Source organism: Delphinus delphis, chromosome 11 (genome assembly GCF_949987515.2).
Source record: "Delphinus delphis chromosome 11, mDelDel1.2, whole genome shotgun sequence".
NCBI lineage: Eukaryota > Metazoa > Chordata > Mammalia > Artiodactyla > Delphinidae > Delphinus > Delphinus delphis.
The window spans coordinates 50,275,461-50,294,183 of record NC_082693.1 but is presented as its reverse complement, the minus strand read 5'-3'; the positions used below and the strand labels follow the sequence as shown (position 1 = coordinate 50,294,183).

The following is an 18,723-nucleotide window of genomic DNA, read 5'->3' as shown; positions in this document are numbered from 1 at the left end:
CCACGCATAAGGCTACTGCCCACCACTAAGGTTGGACTGTAATTTAATAATAAGCATTCCTCTGGTTTAAGGAAGTTAATGTACTTCTCAAAAAGGAGCTCACCTTCAACTCCCAAGGAGTATCAAGGGTTGTGAGAAAGGGAGGAGTGAATATTTGTTTGAAAAGGCAATTAAATTGCATCCTCAATTCACTCAGGCTACATATTTTACACCTTACTTCAACGATCATTATTACGTCATCAGTTGTAAAAAAAATTCTATGCATGATGCAACCCAGAAGGTAATTTATTCGTGACCAGTCAGTGGATGAATAAAGAACCTAAACCGCATTCCCCCAAACCTTGGTCCCCTGTTCAAACACTCCTCACTTTTTCTTCCTTTCTGAATGTAAACTGAATATATATAATGGATAGATTTCACTTGAACATGACAGAATTTACGTATCTGAATTTAAAGTGCAAGAGAGACCATCTTTCAGAGTAAAAAGTGTGTGTGTGTCTGTGTGTATAAGACGGTCTTTCCCCACAGAACATGACATCTGACCTCAAATGTGCATGCTCTCTGGTTTGGTTAAAGTAAAATTATCTCCCAAGAGCTCAAAGTGATCTACAGACTACCTAATTAAAACCTCATTGCCTGTCTCCTCTATGCCTTGATTCCTCAACTGATTCAGAGATTAAGTGACTGACAGGGTTATTTAAACTCTGGTGACCTTTTCTAGAATCTGGCTCCTTCAGGCTTTCAGACTGATACTGATGAGAGGTTTGAGGAGTTATCAACTTACTTGATTCAACTATAGAGTCTCCTAGATGTCTAATTCCACTTGATAGGCTGAATCCAGGAGAAATTTCTCTACACACATCTCTCACTGAGATAAAATTTTCATGACATTCTACCAAATTTTCTTGTATTCAACAGTCAAGTTTATCTTCTCCAGTGTTGCTCTGACTAGTATTACTAGTTCCAGACCATAAACAACAGGCTCTTGTTTATGATGCCATGACAACCAGCAGATTTATTGTTTAAAGTATTAGAGACTGATTTATATTTCTAGGTAAAACAATGCCCAAGCAAAGGGAACCACGAGGAAGGTGCCAGGAAGCCCTCATCTTAAAATAGTTCAATGGAAGAAGACAGAATTTCTTCTGTGGAAGTCTCAGAGGCACAATGCTGATTTAACTTTTAAATGCTACATCCAGGATTTCTAGAAATGGTTGATACCTTAGGTTATCAGAAATTAATAAATCACACCAAGCGTGGGCTAATAAATGGCCTTTTATATGGATATGACCTTATAACATGAGGCTTTTGCACATCAAGTTAAAGGTTTCTGAAGGAGGAACAAGCAATTAGAAACTGTCAAGTTAATTCAAAAGCACAGGTGTAGCAAACATGCTGCATAAAAACACAAATTTATCACACATGTAGAATAAAACTGGAAAGTGGATTTTATAAGAATATCACTCATTTTATAACGTTTAAAACTACAGGTTCTTTTAATTAGCAAGTATCAGTGGAGCATTAAAAGCAATTTAATTCACAAAACTGTACTTTACACACTTGCTTTTTAGGAACAAATGAATTTGTAAATCAAGAAACCTATTTTAATAAGTTTCAGGTTTAATTTGCCTGTAAAGAAAAATTCAAATAATCTTGTGTAATGAAAACGCAAACATCTATAGTTAGAACAAATTAACATTACTCAATTCTCATTATGTTGTTCTCTTATAAAATAAAAACTCATCAAATTCCTCCAAAAGGAATTTGTATTTAATAATATGATCATTAATTATAAAACAAAATATACATAGGCATATGACTAATCACTGATTTTGTTTTTTAATAGTTCATCATTTAATTTCTTCTGATTATATGCATTAACCTGAAAAAACTTAAATTCAGAAAAGCCAACTATTGCCAAGAAGGAAAAATAGATACCCCTCCCCCTCAATATTCTGGAACTGAATATATGAATAGATCACATATAATCCAACCATATAAAAACATTCTTTTTGGGACAACTATAGTCCAGTTTCTTAAAGTGTTCTGACTGCATATACATATTTACTTGAAGCAGTCTCGTGCCATCTATCCACTCGGTTCCACATTTCTACCAGACAAGCAACCATCAACACTCTAGCTTGGAATGAGTTCTAATAAGAGAAGTGTTTCTGCAAACCAGAATTCTACACCAGATTTTTCCAAAAGAAAGATTACAGTGCTTACCGTATAGAGCTCGTTAAGAACCTTCATTAAGTCCTCATGAAGTTGGAATGCAATCTCTTTGCTCTGCAATGAGAAAAAATTAACAATATTAAAAACTGTAACAGAAACTTGTTTCTAGATGACTTACATCTTAAGAAGTCCACTGGCTGAAAATAGAAGAATGTGTATAACACAATGGAAGGCCAGCACGACCCTGATACAATAAACATCTTTGATCAAATGGCCCTTTCTAAATACTAGGTGTGTGCACCAATGGTTACCACTGGCTGGACAGAAGCAAAGAAGTGGACAGTGTGAATGGCTCTCCCACCATCCAAATCAGACTTTATCAAGAGCGAGAAAAAGGAGGGTGAGGCACCGTGCTTGCTCAGGAGTTGAGCTGCAGAACTTAAGGCATGAAAAGATGAATTCCAGCATCTTGCTTCCCATCTCAGTATCATCACACGGGAATTTTGCAGTGTGAGTCCCCAGAAGCTAAGTTAGAAACCAAAAGGGAAATTTACTCTCCCTTTCCAAAATAACTATGTGACTGACTACAAAAATTTTTTTTAATTAACGCATAGTTGATTTACAATGTTGTGTTAGTTTCTGGTGTATACCAAAGTGATTCAGTTATACATATACATATATATATGTATATATATATGTATGTACGTGTGTATATATATATATATATGTTCTTTTTCAGATTCTTTTCCATTATAGATTATTAAAAGATATTGAATATAGTTCCCTGTGCTGTACAGTAGGATCTTGTTGTTTATCTATTTTATATATAGTAGTTTCTGTCTGCTAATCACAAACTCCTAATTTATCCCTCCCCACCTCTTTCCCCTTTGGTAACCATAAGTTTGTTTTCTATGTCTGTGAGTCTGTTTCTGTTTTATAAATAAGTTCATTTGCATCACTTTTAAAGATTCTACATATAAGGGATATCATATGATACTTCTCTCTCCCTTTGACTGACTACAATTTTAATTTTAAGAAAACACTTTCACAGTAGTGAGTTGGTAAGGCCACTTATGCTCCACATACTTTTTGCCTCTGCATTTATTATTGTTATTTTTTCATTAAGAAAAAAAGAGAGTTTTACTTTTCCACTCAGTGGGTAAATGACAGCATTTAAGATATCCTTCCCTAGGCTAATTCTGAGGGTTTGACAGAGGAGTATTTGAATTTTTTTTTCAGCAAAACCTGTAAGTTAACTTTAAAGGAAATCATATATCCAAATTACTTTTCTTTTTTTTTTCCTTTTTTTTTTTTTTTTTTTTTTTTTTTTGCGGTACGCGGGCCTATCACTGCTGTGGCCTCTCCCGTTGCGGAGCACAGGCTCCGGATGCGCAGGCTCAGCGGCCATGGCTCACGGGCCCAGCCGTTCCACGGCATGCGGGATCCTCCCGGACCGGGGCACGAACCCGTGTCCCCTGCATCGGCAGGCGGACTCTGAAGCACTGCGCCACCAGGGAAGCCCTTTTTTCCTGTTTTGAGTTCAGTATTTAGTCAGGTACAGAAAATGGAAAAAAATGTGTAGCATGGCTTAATCTATAGTTTGAGACAATAACAACCGCATCCATGGTTCATTTATGTGTCTCCTACTGGGCTGTCAGGACTGGGAGTAAGGGCCATATCTGTATCAGCTCTGCGACCCCAGTGTCCTGCACAGTGCTTGGGCATGAGGCCAGAACTAGGGTGAGGCAAGTGAGGTGCCGAGGGTATGCAATTTAAGAAGACACTAGTCCAGGTCCCGCTTGGGCACAAAGGAAGCTTCCAATCAGCACTTGCTAAATGAATCTGTAAATAAGGTGAAATACTGTTGTTCGTGTGATTTGCTGAAGTAGTTACTGCCTTTGGTGAAGGCTGGCCACTGGTGAGAGGGCAGAAAAGAAAGGCCCATAGACCACCCTTAATAAAATCAGAGGATCTAGATGAAACACAGTCCATCTGCCAACACTAGGTCATTGGGTTAGGCCTCCCTTAAAAAAGGCCACATGTGCTGAAGCAAAAATTGTGAACATAAAATAGTGTGGGAAGATGACATCAGAGCAATAGCTAAACTTTGAGAAATTCAAGTTCGTTAGCTGCATTTGCCCCTGGGTTTTCTTGGAGCGATAAAGGGTGCTGGTGTTTATCGAGCTCTGAAAGATTTAAAATCCCTACACTTGAGTTAGAGATTTTTATGTTTTGCTGTGTCCCTGCTATGTGAAGAGGTGGGTTAAGAATCACTGAAGGGTGAAAGGGAAGTCACAAGTGAGCAAATGAAGCCAAATGAAACTCATTTTATTTCCCTTAAATCTTGGCTATTCTGACTATATACATTACACTGCAATCTCCTATGACTTCAGCTTGGTGTTATTTTAATATCATATTTCATTCAAGGATCTGAGCTACCAATTCAGAACTCTCTAATGGGATCAAAGGCTACCAAGTAACTCTGCTCAGCTGCCCGCATTTCAGGTAGCAAGTCCAAAAAGAAAATATTTCTTGGCTAAGACTTTAGAACAATAACCTCCAAAATCCCTTAGGTCCAATTAACTGCAAGCCAAGAATATTTAGGATCATATTGAACACTTGGGTTTGGGGCGATAAGAGCCTGCTAAACCAGCCAAGTCAAATACCTTACAACAGCAAAATGGTTCTTTGTACTTTTCACATTTTACAAGATTTTAGGTAATGAGGTAGAGGAAGTCTGGCAAAACAGACATACTGTTCTCTGCTGAGCACACTCTCACATTTTTGGTTCACCTTTCCTCGGAGGCCCTGAAATATAAAACATCTGTCTGGGAGGCAGTATAGAATAACACTTCGAAGCAAGGACTCTGGAGTCACAATGCTGGGACTGAAGTCCCAAAGGCTTTGGACTCCCCTGTGCCTGAGTTTCCAGATCTATAAAAGGAATGTAGTCATGGTACCTACGTCATCCGGTCGATGAGAGCATTAACCAGATGACACATACACAGAACTCAGAATGGTACCTAACACACAGTAAACATCCCACAGATGTTATAATTATTTAATTCTTTCCCAGACACTGTAACGGTTAACTCCCTTGAGTGAAAAGCCCACATGGTATTCTTCCTTCTTTTGGTCTCTACGGACACTTATTCCATTGACTTCCACATAGGAAGTGCTTGGCAGATATCGGTTGAATTGAATTGGATGTCCTTCACCCCACTCCCCATTACCCTGGCCTTTAGATCCATGCAAGTGACCCCTGATTTGGAAGGGCCTCGAGTACTGTGCTCTAGCCCTTGAGCCCTTCTTACATCCATACACCCTTGCCACACATGTACACTGAACTTATCTATGTTCCATTTTCGTGGGTATACTACTGGTGGTACCAGATGAATTAACCAAACATCTACTAGGAAATGGATAATTCCTCGAGCCAATGGGATAAGATATATACAACTCATGAAAGAGGCCGTTAAGGAGCCAGGCTTCAGTGGGAACTTTAAATTCTGTGAGAAGTTGGTGGCAAGTTATTTTCAGGTAGGTAGAGCCCCAGCTACCCTCATGACACATCACCGAACTTTCCGCCTAGATGTTCGCTTTGAATGACAGTCTAAACTCTCCGTGGCCTAGTCAGTAGCCTCGAAATTAACCATTTTCTCCCCGCCCTGCACCACTCCTTTTGCCTGCAAAAACTGTTAAAAGAATTGGGCTGTGCTCTGAAACACTAGACCATGTGACTGAAGGGTGAAGCATGAATTTGCACACCCTTTTGTTCACAGATACCCGGGCCAGACAACATCAAGTCCTAGTCTGAGTGCTGGGGGCTTGGTCCCTGTCCCCATGGCATAGAAGCAACGACAAGATCACCTCATGTTATCCCCACCCCCAACTTTAAACATGTCTCCAATTTATTACAGTAACAGTGAAAAACAGTCCTTTCTTCTAAATACGACTCTGGACCCCAAGAGAAGCAATCTTAAAACAAAACACATCTGATGTGGCACACAGGATGCTGACATACTCAACTAATGCACTGAAACCCTTTAATTAGAAAATATCTGGATTATCAAAAGTCCATCAAAATTCAATAGGTTTAAGTATACCTCTGGATTCTATTTCATTAAAAATTTGCAAACAGTGAGAGCAGACCCTTGACCCTTGACCAAGAGCTGCTAGGTAAGAAAAAGGATACGGGTATTAAGGAAAGCAATCAATGCTCCCTTTGTACAAGAGAAAAAAATAACATTATGAAATGATATATGCTTGAAATAAAGTATTTTTCATGTTATTTGCGATTGGCTGATTAAAATTACTTTTGCCCAGGGAAGGAGAGTCCCCTCCAACTGCAAGGTATGGAGTTGAAAAAGCGAACAGGTTTTTTTCCCCCATTCTGTGGGCCTATATAAGTTCAAATGATGGTAAAAACTTCTAATGCATTGCAATAGGATTCTAGGATTCTGACCCAATAGGATTCTAGGATTCTGACCAAGGGGAAAGAAAATGGTTAGAACCTCCATTCAGCTGACATTTATTAAATGTCTCCAATGTGTAAACCCAGAGTTGAATACCAAGTCAATTTCTAATTGTTTCCTATTCATTATCGCTTTGATGTTTCAGACAATTCAAATAAGTCCAAAATGAACAGTCCCAAAGTTTCCACCTTTTTCATTATAAAAATGAATTAAGTATATTGAATAATATTGGAAAAATAGAGAACAGAAGGCCAAAACTACCACCATTATAATTTGATGGGTATATTTCCTTCAAGTTTGTTTATCTAAACAGAGGTCTGAGTTGTAATCATTCTATAATAATAAAGTATCTTTTTTCTACTCTGCTTTCTGCCAGTTATCATATATTTTCCCATGTACTTATATAATTTTCAGAACATTATTACTGATTAAAATAACTACACAGTGAATGTATATTAACCATTCTTCTATTATGGTTTCCAATGTTTCCACTATTTTCCATCAATCATTCAATTACTTACTTATTCATTCAATTTCACCAATATATTTTAATCACCCTGAACTATTATCATGAATGCTGTTCTAAAGTCATACCTTGCATTCTGCGCTGTTGCCTCAGTGTCAATTCCCAGACATGAAATTACCAGGATAAAAGTATTGACATTTTAAAGACCCTGGATTCACATTGGAAGATTACTTTCTAAAAGGGTTATAATGAATTTATATCGCTTCCAGGACAATAGTGTCATTCATGTCAGAATCTGGGGTTCATCCAAGACTTGCTTCTTCTCCTTGAAAGAGAAGCCACCAATCCTATCTATTCTGGTTGATCTGTTTTTCTGTACGTCATGAGAATTTTTTTAAAGATAAAGACCTAGGGAACTCCCTGGCAGTCCAGTGTTTAGGACTCTGCCTTTCCACTGCAGGGGGCACGGGTTCAATCCCTGTCGGGGATCTAAGATCCTGTAAGCTGCGTGGTGCAGCACCCTCCCCCCACCAAAAAAAGATGAAGAGCTAATTATGTCCTTCCTCTGATTAAAACCCATCAAATTCTTGCTATATTTTTTTCAGGATAGAGTTACAATTTCTTAAATCACTCATAACTTCCCCTGTCAAACTAGTCTACCTTACCTTCCACAAATCTCAAACCACATCCTTTAGCCTGATAAGCTGCTCAGTCCCAGGTTCTACCTTCACATCTCTGCCTTCCCCATGCCGTCCTCATTGCCCAGACTCTGCTTCCTTCTCTGGCCTAGTACAATCCTACATGCTACTACTTTGTGAAAACTTTCTTGTAACTTTACCTTGTCCTTCAAATAAAGAAATTAGACCCTCCCTTCTTTTTGACTGTATAATACATTCATTCATTATCACTTCTAGGCTGTATGATTTAGTGGTTAGTTGTTCAAACTCTAAAACTGGATGCCTGTTTTCAAATTCTCTTGTCTGTGCATAAGTTAAATAATTTTGTGAGTTTCCTCAATGGCAAAATAGAGATACCAACAGCCTCTACATCACAGGGTTTTATCGGGATGGTCCTTATTAAACACTTAACACAAAACCCAGCACACAGTTGAGTGTTAAACTGATGCCGCCCGTTATTATTACGCTCATCATGTTTCTTTTTCTCTTCATAAACAGAGGGTTTCTTTGAAAGCAGGGACTGTGTCCTAATCATTTTTGTGTTCCCAGGGCCTGCCGTGGTGCCTGGCACACTGTAGGTGCTCGATATACCTTTGATGAATGAATGGGACCCAGAGGTGAGTAAGGTATGGCTTCCTCCCTCCAGAGTCCACAGTCTCATGGAGGAGCTAGATGTGCCCAAACAGCTTCCTATACAGAGCTACACTGGGTGGACCCTGGCCAGTATCTCTATTCCTGGAGAACAGCAGGCTTGCTCCCTGGAACCTCCCAGAAAGGGGAGAAAGGAAGGCAGAACAAAGAGCATAATTAATACAACCATAATTGAGTACATTGGGCAATCGATCAAGTGATCTATATGGTTGGATTAAATGACCAATTCAGAGGGCCTCTGGCCTCTCACAGAGTTATTTTTAAAGTAAATCTATTGTGATGACCAGTCCAGGAATCCTGACCTTATGCTGAGTCAGAGTGAGACTAAGAGAGAAGAAGGAAAACCAGATTAAATATTTAATGAGAGGGTTGCAAATGATTATAGTGTCTCATGCTCAGTGAGTTTTGGATGGAAATTCTGGTTAAAAGGGTCAGGCCATACCTCTACAGTGCGTGTGCGTTCACATTTCCAAAACCTCGTGTTCATGTGTCTTTATAATAATAGATTCTCTTAATTCATGTAAACTCTGAAGACAGCAGCAACAGCATCCCCCAAAATGCCTAATGGAAAAATCGGGGCTGGGCTTAATGGCCTGAAGCAAGCTATAATATTTATAGTGTAGTTGCACATTTCCTTTCTATCTGTCAAGGGACATGGATTTGTACTTATTAAAATCACAACTAAGTATCAGTGTATGGAATTAGCCTCACGATCTACTGCATTCCCAAGGCGAAAAATAATCAACATTCTTTTAGATAAAACTCCATGTCACTAGAAAATGTGGGAAAGTTAGAAAAAAAATCATAGATACAGGGGAACCAGAGCTTCATTGTGAAACAAGACAAAACTTAACCTTAAAGGAAATATCTGGGGCATCTCCTAGAATATTTACTAATGTAACTGCTAGGCAAATGTGGCATTCGACTGTGCTCAGCCTGTGAGCAGGCAGAAGTGCAAAGTCCCGTACACCAGTGTCACTCATAACCACCCAGGTATAAAGAGCACTTGAACAGATTAAGTAACTCAAGACTGAAATTTTAAGTCCTACAGGGAATAAAGTAGATGAAACAATTATTATCATTTTCAGCTTGCACTTCCTTAACTCTTCAAGAAACACAATTTTTCATGCAAGGGATATTTCTCTACTCAAAATGGCGATACACTGGAAACACCATTTCAGTGCCTCTAAATGAATAATCACTTAGGCATAATTCTCAGTAGCGGATATAAACAAACCTACCTAATTAAAATCAGAACGTGTTATGAAACTCTGGTTAAGACTGTAATATAATTAACTAAAAACTATCAGAAATACATTTCCAGACCACTTTTCAATAGCTGAACTTAACAAAAATGTAATAACTCAGCTTTATTAACAATTCCATAATATAATTCCTTAACATAATTCCTTAACAATTATCATAATAATACATCATCTTTAGTACATGAACCTGAGTCTACTAATTTATCACTAAAGACAACTGTCTTTCTCTCCTGTGACAGATGTGATTGTGCAAAGATCCAGTGTGACCAAAAGCTCACATCTATGGCACAGTGGGCTGGGGTTATGAGTATAACCTGTGGTCAAGCAAACTAGACCATATTGTGTAGGGAACCCATGACCTCAGTCTTAATGGCACTGTGGTAAGAAAAATCCAGGGACTGTTTACAAAACTAAATAAAGTAAGTAGGAGATTTGCTCATTTATAAGTCATTCATTGAATTAGTAAGCAAAAGGCAGAGATTCTTTGAGATACTGATAAAAATTCATTTATTCATGTACACACTCATGCATTCAGTCATTCATTCTACCAGTTTATATGAGTACCTTCTATGGGCCAAAGATAGAAAAGTGGTCTTACATTTCAGTGAGAGAGGTAAACAAAACAATTTCAATTCAGTCTGATTTATGCTTATTCAAACAATTTAAACCAAGTGAAATTTCTCTATATAACTCTTGAACCAAGCCCAAAATTTAATAAACCAATCTTCAAGAATTTATCCTAAATCAGAAATTTCCTTTAAAGATATATATTTATCCTAATATTAATAGTACCATCTCAGAACTACAACTCATTAATTGGTCTATAGAATTAACCATGTATTTAAGTAAAGGTAGCTTACGGAATAGAAAAAAAACCAAAAAACAAATTCCCATGGGCTAAGTGTCCTGTTCACCAAGAACTTGGTTCCTTGAATACTACCAGAGAATTTGAGAAAACACCTATGGCTAGTAGGCAAATGTACATGGGGTGACAGCCTACTTGAAGCAGGAAAAAACAAACAAACCCCAAACCATCAACATAGATCCAGATTATTTATTGGTCAGATTATTTAAATATCTTTACTTCCCTGAGCTGTTTCCTCATCTGAAAAATGGAGAAGATTCCAATAATATACTCCCTAGGGTTCTTAAGAGGATTAAATGAGATATCCATTGTTACGTGCTTAACAAGGTGCCTGGCACATACCAAGCACTCCATAAATGTAACTGTCATGACGCTATTATCAGCTCAGCATCATATCCTTGTTTCATTTCATGAAGTCACCCTCCATTTTTCTAAATGCTAATGTAACAGTCTACTCATAGCAACTTTCAAATCAGTATGTCTCAGATGGTCACTTCAACCTAATTCAAGATTTACTTTCTAGAATACTTGTGTTTGAGGTACTATTATACCAAGGAGGATAAAGTCTATTCCAGAGGACACTGCAAAGCTACAAAGAAGCAGAACTCTTAATTCTGAGCAAGCCCTTGCTGACTTTAGACTGTTAGGTCTTCCTTAGAATAAAGTAAAACTTGTCTCCACTTAAGTTCTACCAGTCAGTCTTAACTGTTAGAGACTTGTAGAGCTAGTTAATCTAAGCCATCTTCTACGTGACAGGTCTTCAAATATTTGAGACAGTTACTATGTCCTAGCTAAGGCTTACTTTCTCTGTACCAAACATTCCCACTGTCTTCAACTGTTCCTTATATGACACAGTTTAAAGAAATGAAGAGAGAATTCTCTTTGCCTCCCAGATAATTTTCACTGTCTTGGAGCTAGTGGCAATAAGGACACTTTCTTTATACTTCAGGGGTAGAAGCTAAGATCTTGGGAAGATTAGGAGGCAACACACACCTCTCAGTGACTTGCATGTGCTTGCAATCACCCTGTTTTGTGGTGGCAGTCCAAACCCACATCTGCACAGTTAAGGTAAGCCCAAGAATCCTGGAATCACTGTTAGCTTTTTTTTTTTTTTTTTCCTCCAAAAGGCTAAAGAGCCATCAGATAAAGGAGTAGAAGCCTTACAATCTGATTAGGATGGACTGAATAAGAATGTCCTGGCTTTGAATTTCCAACAGATCTTTCATAAAACAACAAAAAGCCATTTGATTCATTCTTGATCTACATGGATGAGATCTTTTTGAAGACAATATCATTATAAGTATGGAAATACTCTCTGGCCATAACTCATGGTAGAGCAAAAATCATCACCCAGATTACTAATGCCCCAGCTTCCTCACTAGGTTCCCCAAGACTGGTTTCTTCTCATCCCAATTTACTCCTCACAACGCTCTCAAAAAACAAAGCTGATTATGCCATATCCCTGACGCAAAATCTCTCTTGGCTTCCTTAGTTGTTTAGATGAAAACATACCAGTTCCTCAAACTGAAAATCAAAATTCTTCCATGCCTGCAGCCCTCACCCCCAACCTGCCTTTCTAGATCACAGGTAGCTGTTATCCCACTATGTACACTTTGCCGTGTTATAGGCTATACTCCTAACCCCAGCCAGCTGTGTAACTGATGTGAGCTTTAGGTCCAGGCCAAAAAGAGGTGGCCTACGATGACAATTCACTTCCGTTAAGAGTTGTGAAGAGGGGGCCAAGAGCCCCACCTACCGTCATCTTCCCCTAGCATCATTTCCTGGATACGTGCTAGTCTTGATCAGAACCCCAGGCCCTGGTCCTGTGCTGTTCTCTACATATATATAGAAGGATGCACTTCCCCTAATTCCTCTGTAAAACCTCACCAAGTTTAAGATGTTGATCAAATGCCGCTCTCTCTGTGAAGCCTTTCTCCATTTTCCTAGGCAGTATGCCTTACTCAATCATCTGTGCCTTTGGTGCTCTTGGGTCCTATTTCTGTAAGAGCAGTTGCCAACTTATAATGTAATTTTTATCTCTATACTTCCTTTCGTTACTAGATTATAAGCCCCTCTGGAATACTAATTGAGGATTTGTGTCTTACTTTTGTGACCCTAGAACCCACCATTGTGCCTGTCACATAACGATAATCAATAAAGGTTTGCTGAATGAATAATGAAATAGAATGTCTACTCTGTTTTGGAAGAGAGAACTGATTTCAGTAAAGCTAGGTTTCAGAAAAAAAGGAAATGAGAGGAAAAGTAGAAGTTGCAATGAATTTGTCATGACTGGTCAGTGTAATTATAAGACCTCGCCAAAAAATGAAAGATTATTTTAGCAGCCCCTTGCAATCTCTATCTTTAGAGCTAAAGAAATGAAATTTTAATGGCCATGTTTACTCAAGCCAGTGCACTAAGCCAATTATGGTTCTGTGTTCACTTGAAACTACCAAAGTTTAAAAAGTAAAAGTGGTGCATGTATTTATTTACTACTGTTATTGAACATTAGTGGGTTTTCTCAATCCATATAGTTCATATAGCCAGTGTCAAATTTTGTTAAGTTTCTAGATTGATCTGACAAAGTATTTAGTTGGTAAAATTTCTGCTTGTTTCTATTTAATTGCCTCTCTAATAAGAAAAAAATGTTTCCCTTTGACTGAGATTTAAAAGGTACTGAAATCAATCTGACAGCCACATTCAGTATTTGTTCGCAACTGCATATTTTTGGGTTGCTATTACTCAAGGTATCACAAGTGTTTCTTAATCCAAATATTTGCTATATGTGCAATATCCCCTAATATGGCATTTCTTGCAGCTGCTGGAAATCTTTTAGAATCCTACCACATGAAATTAAACAAAGTCTTCAAATGCTAAGAAACACTGGCTAGCAACCAGAATACTGTTCTCAGGTTGCTTCAGACTTTGTTGATCTCAACTACAGACACCTCGACCTATGGTATAGGAATGTTCTCTCATCAGTTCTTTTAAGAATGTAGTTTCCTTCTTGGATGAGGAGAATGGGTAAGGATTCAGTGTTCAAGGCTCTTTGAAAATGAACTTTCTTAAGTGCTGATCTTTTATGAATGACTGAACCTAAATAAACCTGGTACTGAATATATATATATATATATATATATATTTTTTTTTTTTTTAAACTTCTCTTGATGGGAGATGAGAGACTGGGTGCCTTTGACCTACTCCATATTTGTTAATTTAATCTAGAGTTGTAAACCCTGTAATTGAAATGTAAACCAAATTGGAACATTTCTTTTAAAAAAATGTTTGGAAAAATGGAAAACTCAAGTTGGATTAATGGTTCTCAACTTGGTCCAATTTCCCCCCCAGGGGACATCTGGTGACATCTGAAGGAATTTTTGGTTGTCAAAACTAATAAGGTGCTACTGGCATTTAGCAGGTAGAGAAATCCACAGTCATCCAATTGTTCTTCCATCGGTAGTGTGTCATTTTTCTCTGGCCGCTTTCAATATATTTTTCTTTGTCTTTAGTTTTTGGTTTGATTATGATGAGTGTAGGCATGTACTTCTTTGGATTCATCCAGCTTGGGTTTTGCTGGCTTCTTGAATGGGTAGGCTTATCTTGTTTGCCAAAATTTGGGAAGTTTTGTTGTAATTATTTTTTCAAATGTTTTTTTCTACCCACTCGTTTTCTCCTCTCCTCAGAGACTCTGCTGACATGAATATCAGACCTTTTAGGATTGTCCCAACGCTCCCTGAGGCACTGATTATTTTTTTCCCAATCTTTTTTTCTGTTGTTCAGGTTAGATAATTTCTGTTAATCTATCTTTAAGATGAACTGAAACTCATCTCTTTCCTCTGTTATCTTTATTCTTCTATTGAAACCCGTCTAGTGAGTTTTTAATTTTGGTTACTGTAATTTTCAGTTCTAAAATTTCCATTTGGTTCTTTCTTTCTTTTTTTTTTTTTGCTGAGACTTATCTTTCCATTCGTTTCAACAGTATTTGCTCTCACTTCTCAGAACATTTTTATCATGTTTGCTTTAAAAGTCTTTGTTAGCTAATTGCACCATTTGTGTCCTTCAGGATCGGCCATTTATTGGTTGTCTTTTCCCATGTCAGCTGACGTTTTCCTGGTTATTTGTATGCTGAGTAATTGGGATTATACTCTGGATATTTTGAATATTATGTTATGAGACTCTGGGTTTTATTTAAACCACATGTAGAATGCTGATATTTTTGTTTTATCAGGAAATCAACCAAGTTGAATTCAGGATGCAAATTCTGACCGGCCTTCTACGGGGTGTGGTTTCGATATCCATACTGTTGCCAACACCTTAGTAGCACTCTTTGGATCTGACTTGCATATGCACCATTCAGTGGCCAGTGGGGAGCCCAGGCAGTGGTCTATCCCTTAGTTCAGCTCCCAAAGTCTTTGGTAGGTACACTGCTTAAGATCAAACCCAAGCATGTGCAGGTCAGGAGAGAGCCCAGGAGTTAATAAAGAACTTCATGAGATTGCTTTTTAAACCTACACCCTCTCTGTAATCTCCCTAGTACTTTTGGGTCCCTTTGACACCCCCTTTCAGTCCTCAGCCCAGAAGCCTGGCACTTTAGTTATTCCACCCTGCCACAGACTTGCCATGACTCATTTCTCCTCTGATTTCTCTCTCTTAGGAAGTAGACAGCATGTGATAGTGCTGCTTAAATCCAGCCCTGTCAATACTGGGTCTTCTGAAATGCCTTGAAATTTCTATTATGTGGCTGACACTTACCTCTGATTTCTAATACAGATGTAAGTATTCATTATTTATTCATTCAATAAATATTTACACAGTACCTACTATGTGCTAGTCACTGTTTCAGTGAACAATACAAGATTCCTCCCCCTCAGAAACTTACATTTAAATTGAGGGGAGACAGAAAGTAAACAAATACTGAGTAAATACAAAATATGGCAGAAAGGGATAAGTGCTGGAGAGAAAAATAAAGTTAGGGAAAGGAGATGGGGGTAGAGACTTCCTTTCAGAGTAAGGTGGGAACGAACAGAGTGAGCAAAGAAGTATGGGATCTGCTTGAAGGTAAAAGGACTGTTCCAGTCTTTCCTATTTGTACATTTGATTAGTCATTGCAAAGAGAACTTGGGAGGTAAGGCTGTTACAGCCCTTGTGCATGCCGCCATCTTGCTCAGAAGTTCCCTGATTTCACGTCTTTATTTTAAGCACCTGAATACTGTATATTCAAAGCACAGTTTTCAAGTGCACTTGGAGAATAGGCTAATTCTCCATTAATAAACAGCCTTTAGGGCTGAATTAGTTCCTGGATATAGTTCCCCACTTCTTTGTGGTAAACACTGACTGGTGTACTCGGGGCCAAGTTTCTTTAAGGTTTTAGTTTACAATGAATAATTGTTTTCTTTGTGTCTTATACAATATGTTCATTGTACAAAAATCAGAAATTACGAATAATCAAACAGAAGAAAATAAAAGTAACTTAGAGATACCCATTTAAAATAATTTTGGTCTATATACTTTCAGATTTTTTCTTATCATAAATAAGTTTCAAGTGCTTTTTGAAAACCATTCTCAATGTAATTATGGGTTCAACTACTACATCATGCTGTGTGACAAAACGTCCAACTTAGCTGACCTCACTGACCTCAGGTTTTGTAACATTATATCACTTTCCAGGAAGATAGACACATAACATCTGCTTAATATCATATTTAAAAGTCTTTAATGAAGCCTCTAAACTGATGGGGAATGCTCTTATCTAGTAACTCAGCTGCTAAATTTATGGCTAGGTCAATCACATATGTCCTGTTGTCACTAAATAATAAAGGCAACAACATAAATGCAAGAACAGCAGCACTGACAACTGCCATTTATTTATGTGCCAGCCATCCTGATAAGCAATTTATAAATACAAATTTAAAATAGTTTCTAAAATATTTCAGAAAAGCGCATCACTCTAAGAAACCGTAGTTTGGTTTTGATTTACTTCTAGAGAAACGAGCTAACCATAGGGTTGATAAAACTCAAGAGAACCAGCTAGTAGCATTAGCTTGAACGACTCTCACTTATTTAACCACTCCCCATCAATTATTAAGCTGTCCCTTGAGGCCACCAGAATACCATTTAATTCTTCTGCTACACTGCACTGAAATCCTTTGAAAAAGTTCCTCTTGTTATATTATTTACCACTGTTGCATCAGCATACTAAATCACATGTGGTAGCTCTCTGCTAATAAATAGTCAGTTTATTTTTCAGGGGACAGATTGCTCCTTGGTAAATCACAGCCATGACCATCTTTACTCCAGAAAGGCAGAAAGTAAGAATTTCATCCAAAGCATGAAATTCTAATGCCACCCTCTGGCCTAATAATTCTACTTCAAGGAATGTAGCATAAGAAAAATATCAAAGATGTGTGAAAGATTTAAATGTCCTACAATGGGAAAAGCAACACGGCCGTGCTGACAGTGAAACATTATGCAGGCGCGAAGTATCCTATTTTAAAAGATTATTTCCAGACATGGGAAACGCTAACGATATGTTCCATGAAAAGGGCAGGTTCCCAGGCTATCTGCAATGAAATCTCAATTTTGTAAAATACATATGTATGTATGTTTGTGTAGTACACATGTATGCTTATACATATGAATGCTGAAAAGATACAGCCAGAAATATTACCAGTAGGTAGTATTAATATGGGTAACTCATTTCCATTTTTATATTTTTTGGTGTTTTCTAAATTTCTACAATGAATATGTATTTTTATATTCAAAAAGAAATAGACTCTCTTTTATATATAGATTTATATAGATTTGTACAATAGGAAAGACTTTTATTTATAGATCTGTAAAGTTTTCAGATTTTTTTAAACTTAGGGACTTTTTCTTCAAAACAAGGTTAGAGCCTTAGAGATCTGTACTAGATTAGTATCATTTATTAACTCAAAGCATCTGCTTGAATATTAACTTATTTTAAATGGCCTAATTGAAAACACAGTGTTTTTTTTTTTTTCTCCCATGAAATGTCTTTGTTTTCTTTCATACTAGGGTATTTAAATAGAATATGATTAGTTTTGATAAAAATTTTTAAATGACCTCAAATTTCCAAATCCTACTAGTAATTTCTCTTTCCTTTCAGATTAGGCCATACAATCAACAATACCAAAAGTGGGTTAATTTAATTCCTGTGAGTCTGAATCTGATAACCTACGGCATTTAGGCCAAAGTGAGGTCATTCTCAGTGGCTTGCAGCCAGTCTCTGCTGCTTTGAATCTCTGCCTATAACTTGGATGACTGACAGATTTTGCTGCCTCATCCAGAACGATCATTCTTCAGGATTTTCATTAGAAATGAATGGGGCCAAGACCCACAGTGTCCCAATCTCAGAAGTTTCTAACCTGTGCATTGTGTAACATCTCCAGTTACCACTGAAAAACACCAACACAGTTATAGTAACTACGAACTACCTAAGACGTACAGGCAAAGACAAGAAGACATACCAGCCAGCCCAGCTCTGCAAATTATATCTGAGCCTTTTGTTTCCTCATCCCTGAAAAGTGGCTTATAATCCCTGTTCATTGGGCAGCTGTGAGGGTGCATGAGTTAACGTGTGAAAAACGCTGGGCACGGTGCTGGGTGCACAGTTAAAATTCAGTAAAGTGGTAGGGTTATGTCATTATTATTGGTGAAGAAACAAAATAAATTATATTTGTACACATATCTATGCAAACCAAGAATAAAAACATTAATAATTTGAAAACAATCCATGGGGAAATGAGAGACTTGTAGATAATTTAAAACACACAGAGATAATTTAACATATTCAAAGGCTGCCATTTTATGGTGCTCCCTCTAAACTACATACTTCTGTTAACATTCGTAAACTTGATACAGAAGATCATGTGATAAGGTGCTTAAATAAAGTGATTATTGCAAGCCAGCTGTGGTCTTTCCTACATGGTGACTGCTGACGCTAATTACTTTATGTGTAACATACAAATCACACAATTTCTGGCTGCGGCGCCAACCCAGATGCAGACCACTCTTGAGTGTGAGTAATGGAAAGAAGGTGGCAAAATCTCATCACTCCAGCAGGCAGGGCTGGAGAACAGGGCAAGAGGCACCTCACTGCCTCTTGTTCTTCGGGAAGGACAGTAGGACTGAT

The 18,723-nt window shown here is 37.8% G+C and overlaps 1 protein-coding gene across 2 annotated transcripts in view; it reads right to left on the bottom strand.

Moving 5' to 3' along the window:
* Positions 1-18,723, bottom strand: part of SRGAP1 (SLIT-ROBO Rho GTPase activating protein 1) — a 274,067-nt gene that overhangs the window by 109,399 nt on the left and 145,945 nt on the right. For both annotated transcript variants that reach the window (XM_060025148.1, XM_060025149.1), the window contains exon 4: positions 2,227-2,289. In XM_060025148.1, coding sequence (XP_059881131.1) covers positions 2,227-2,289 — 63 coding nt within the window. The remainder of the gene's footprint in view (positions 1-2,226; positions 2,290-18,723) is intronic.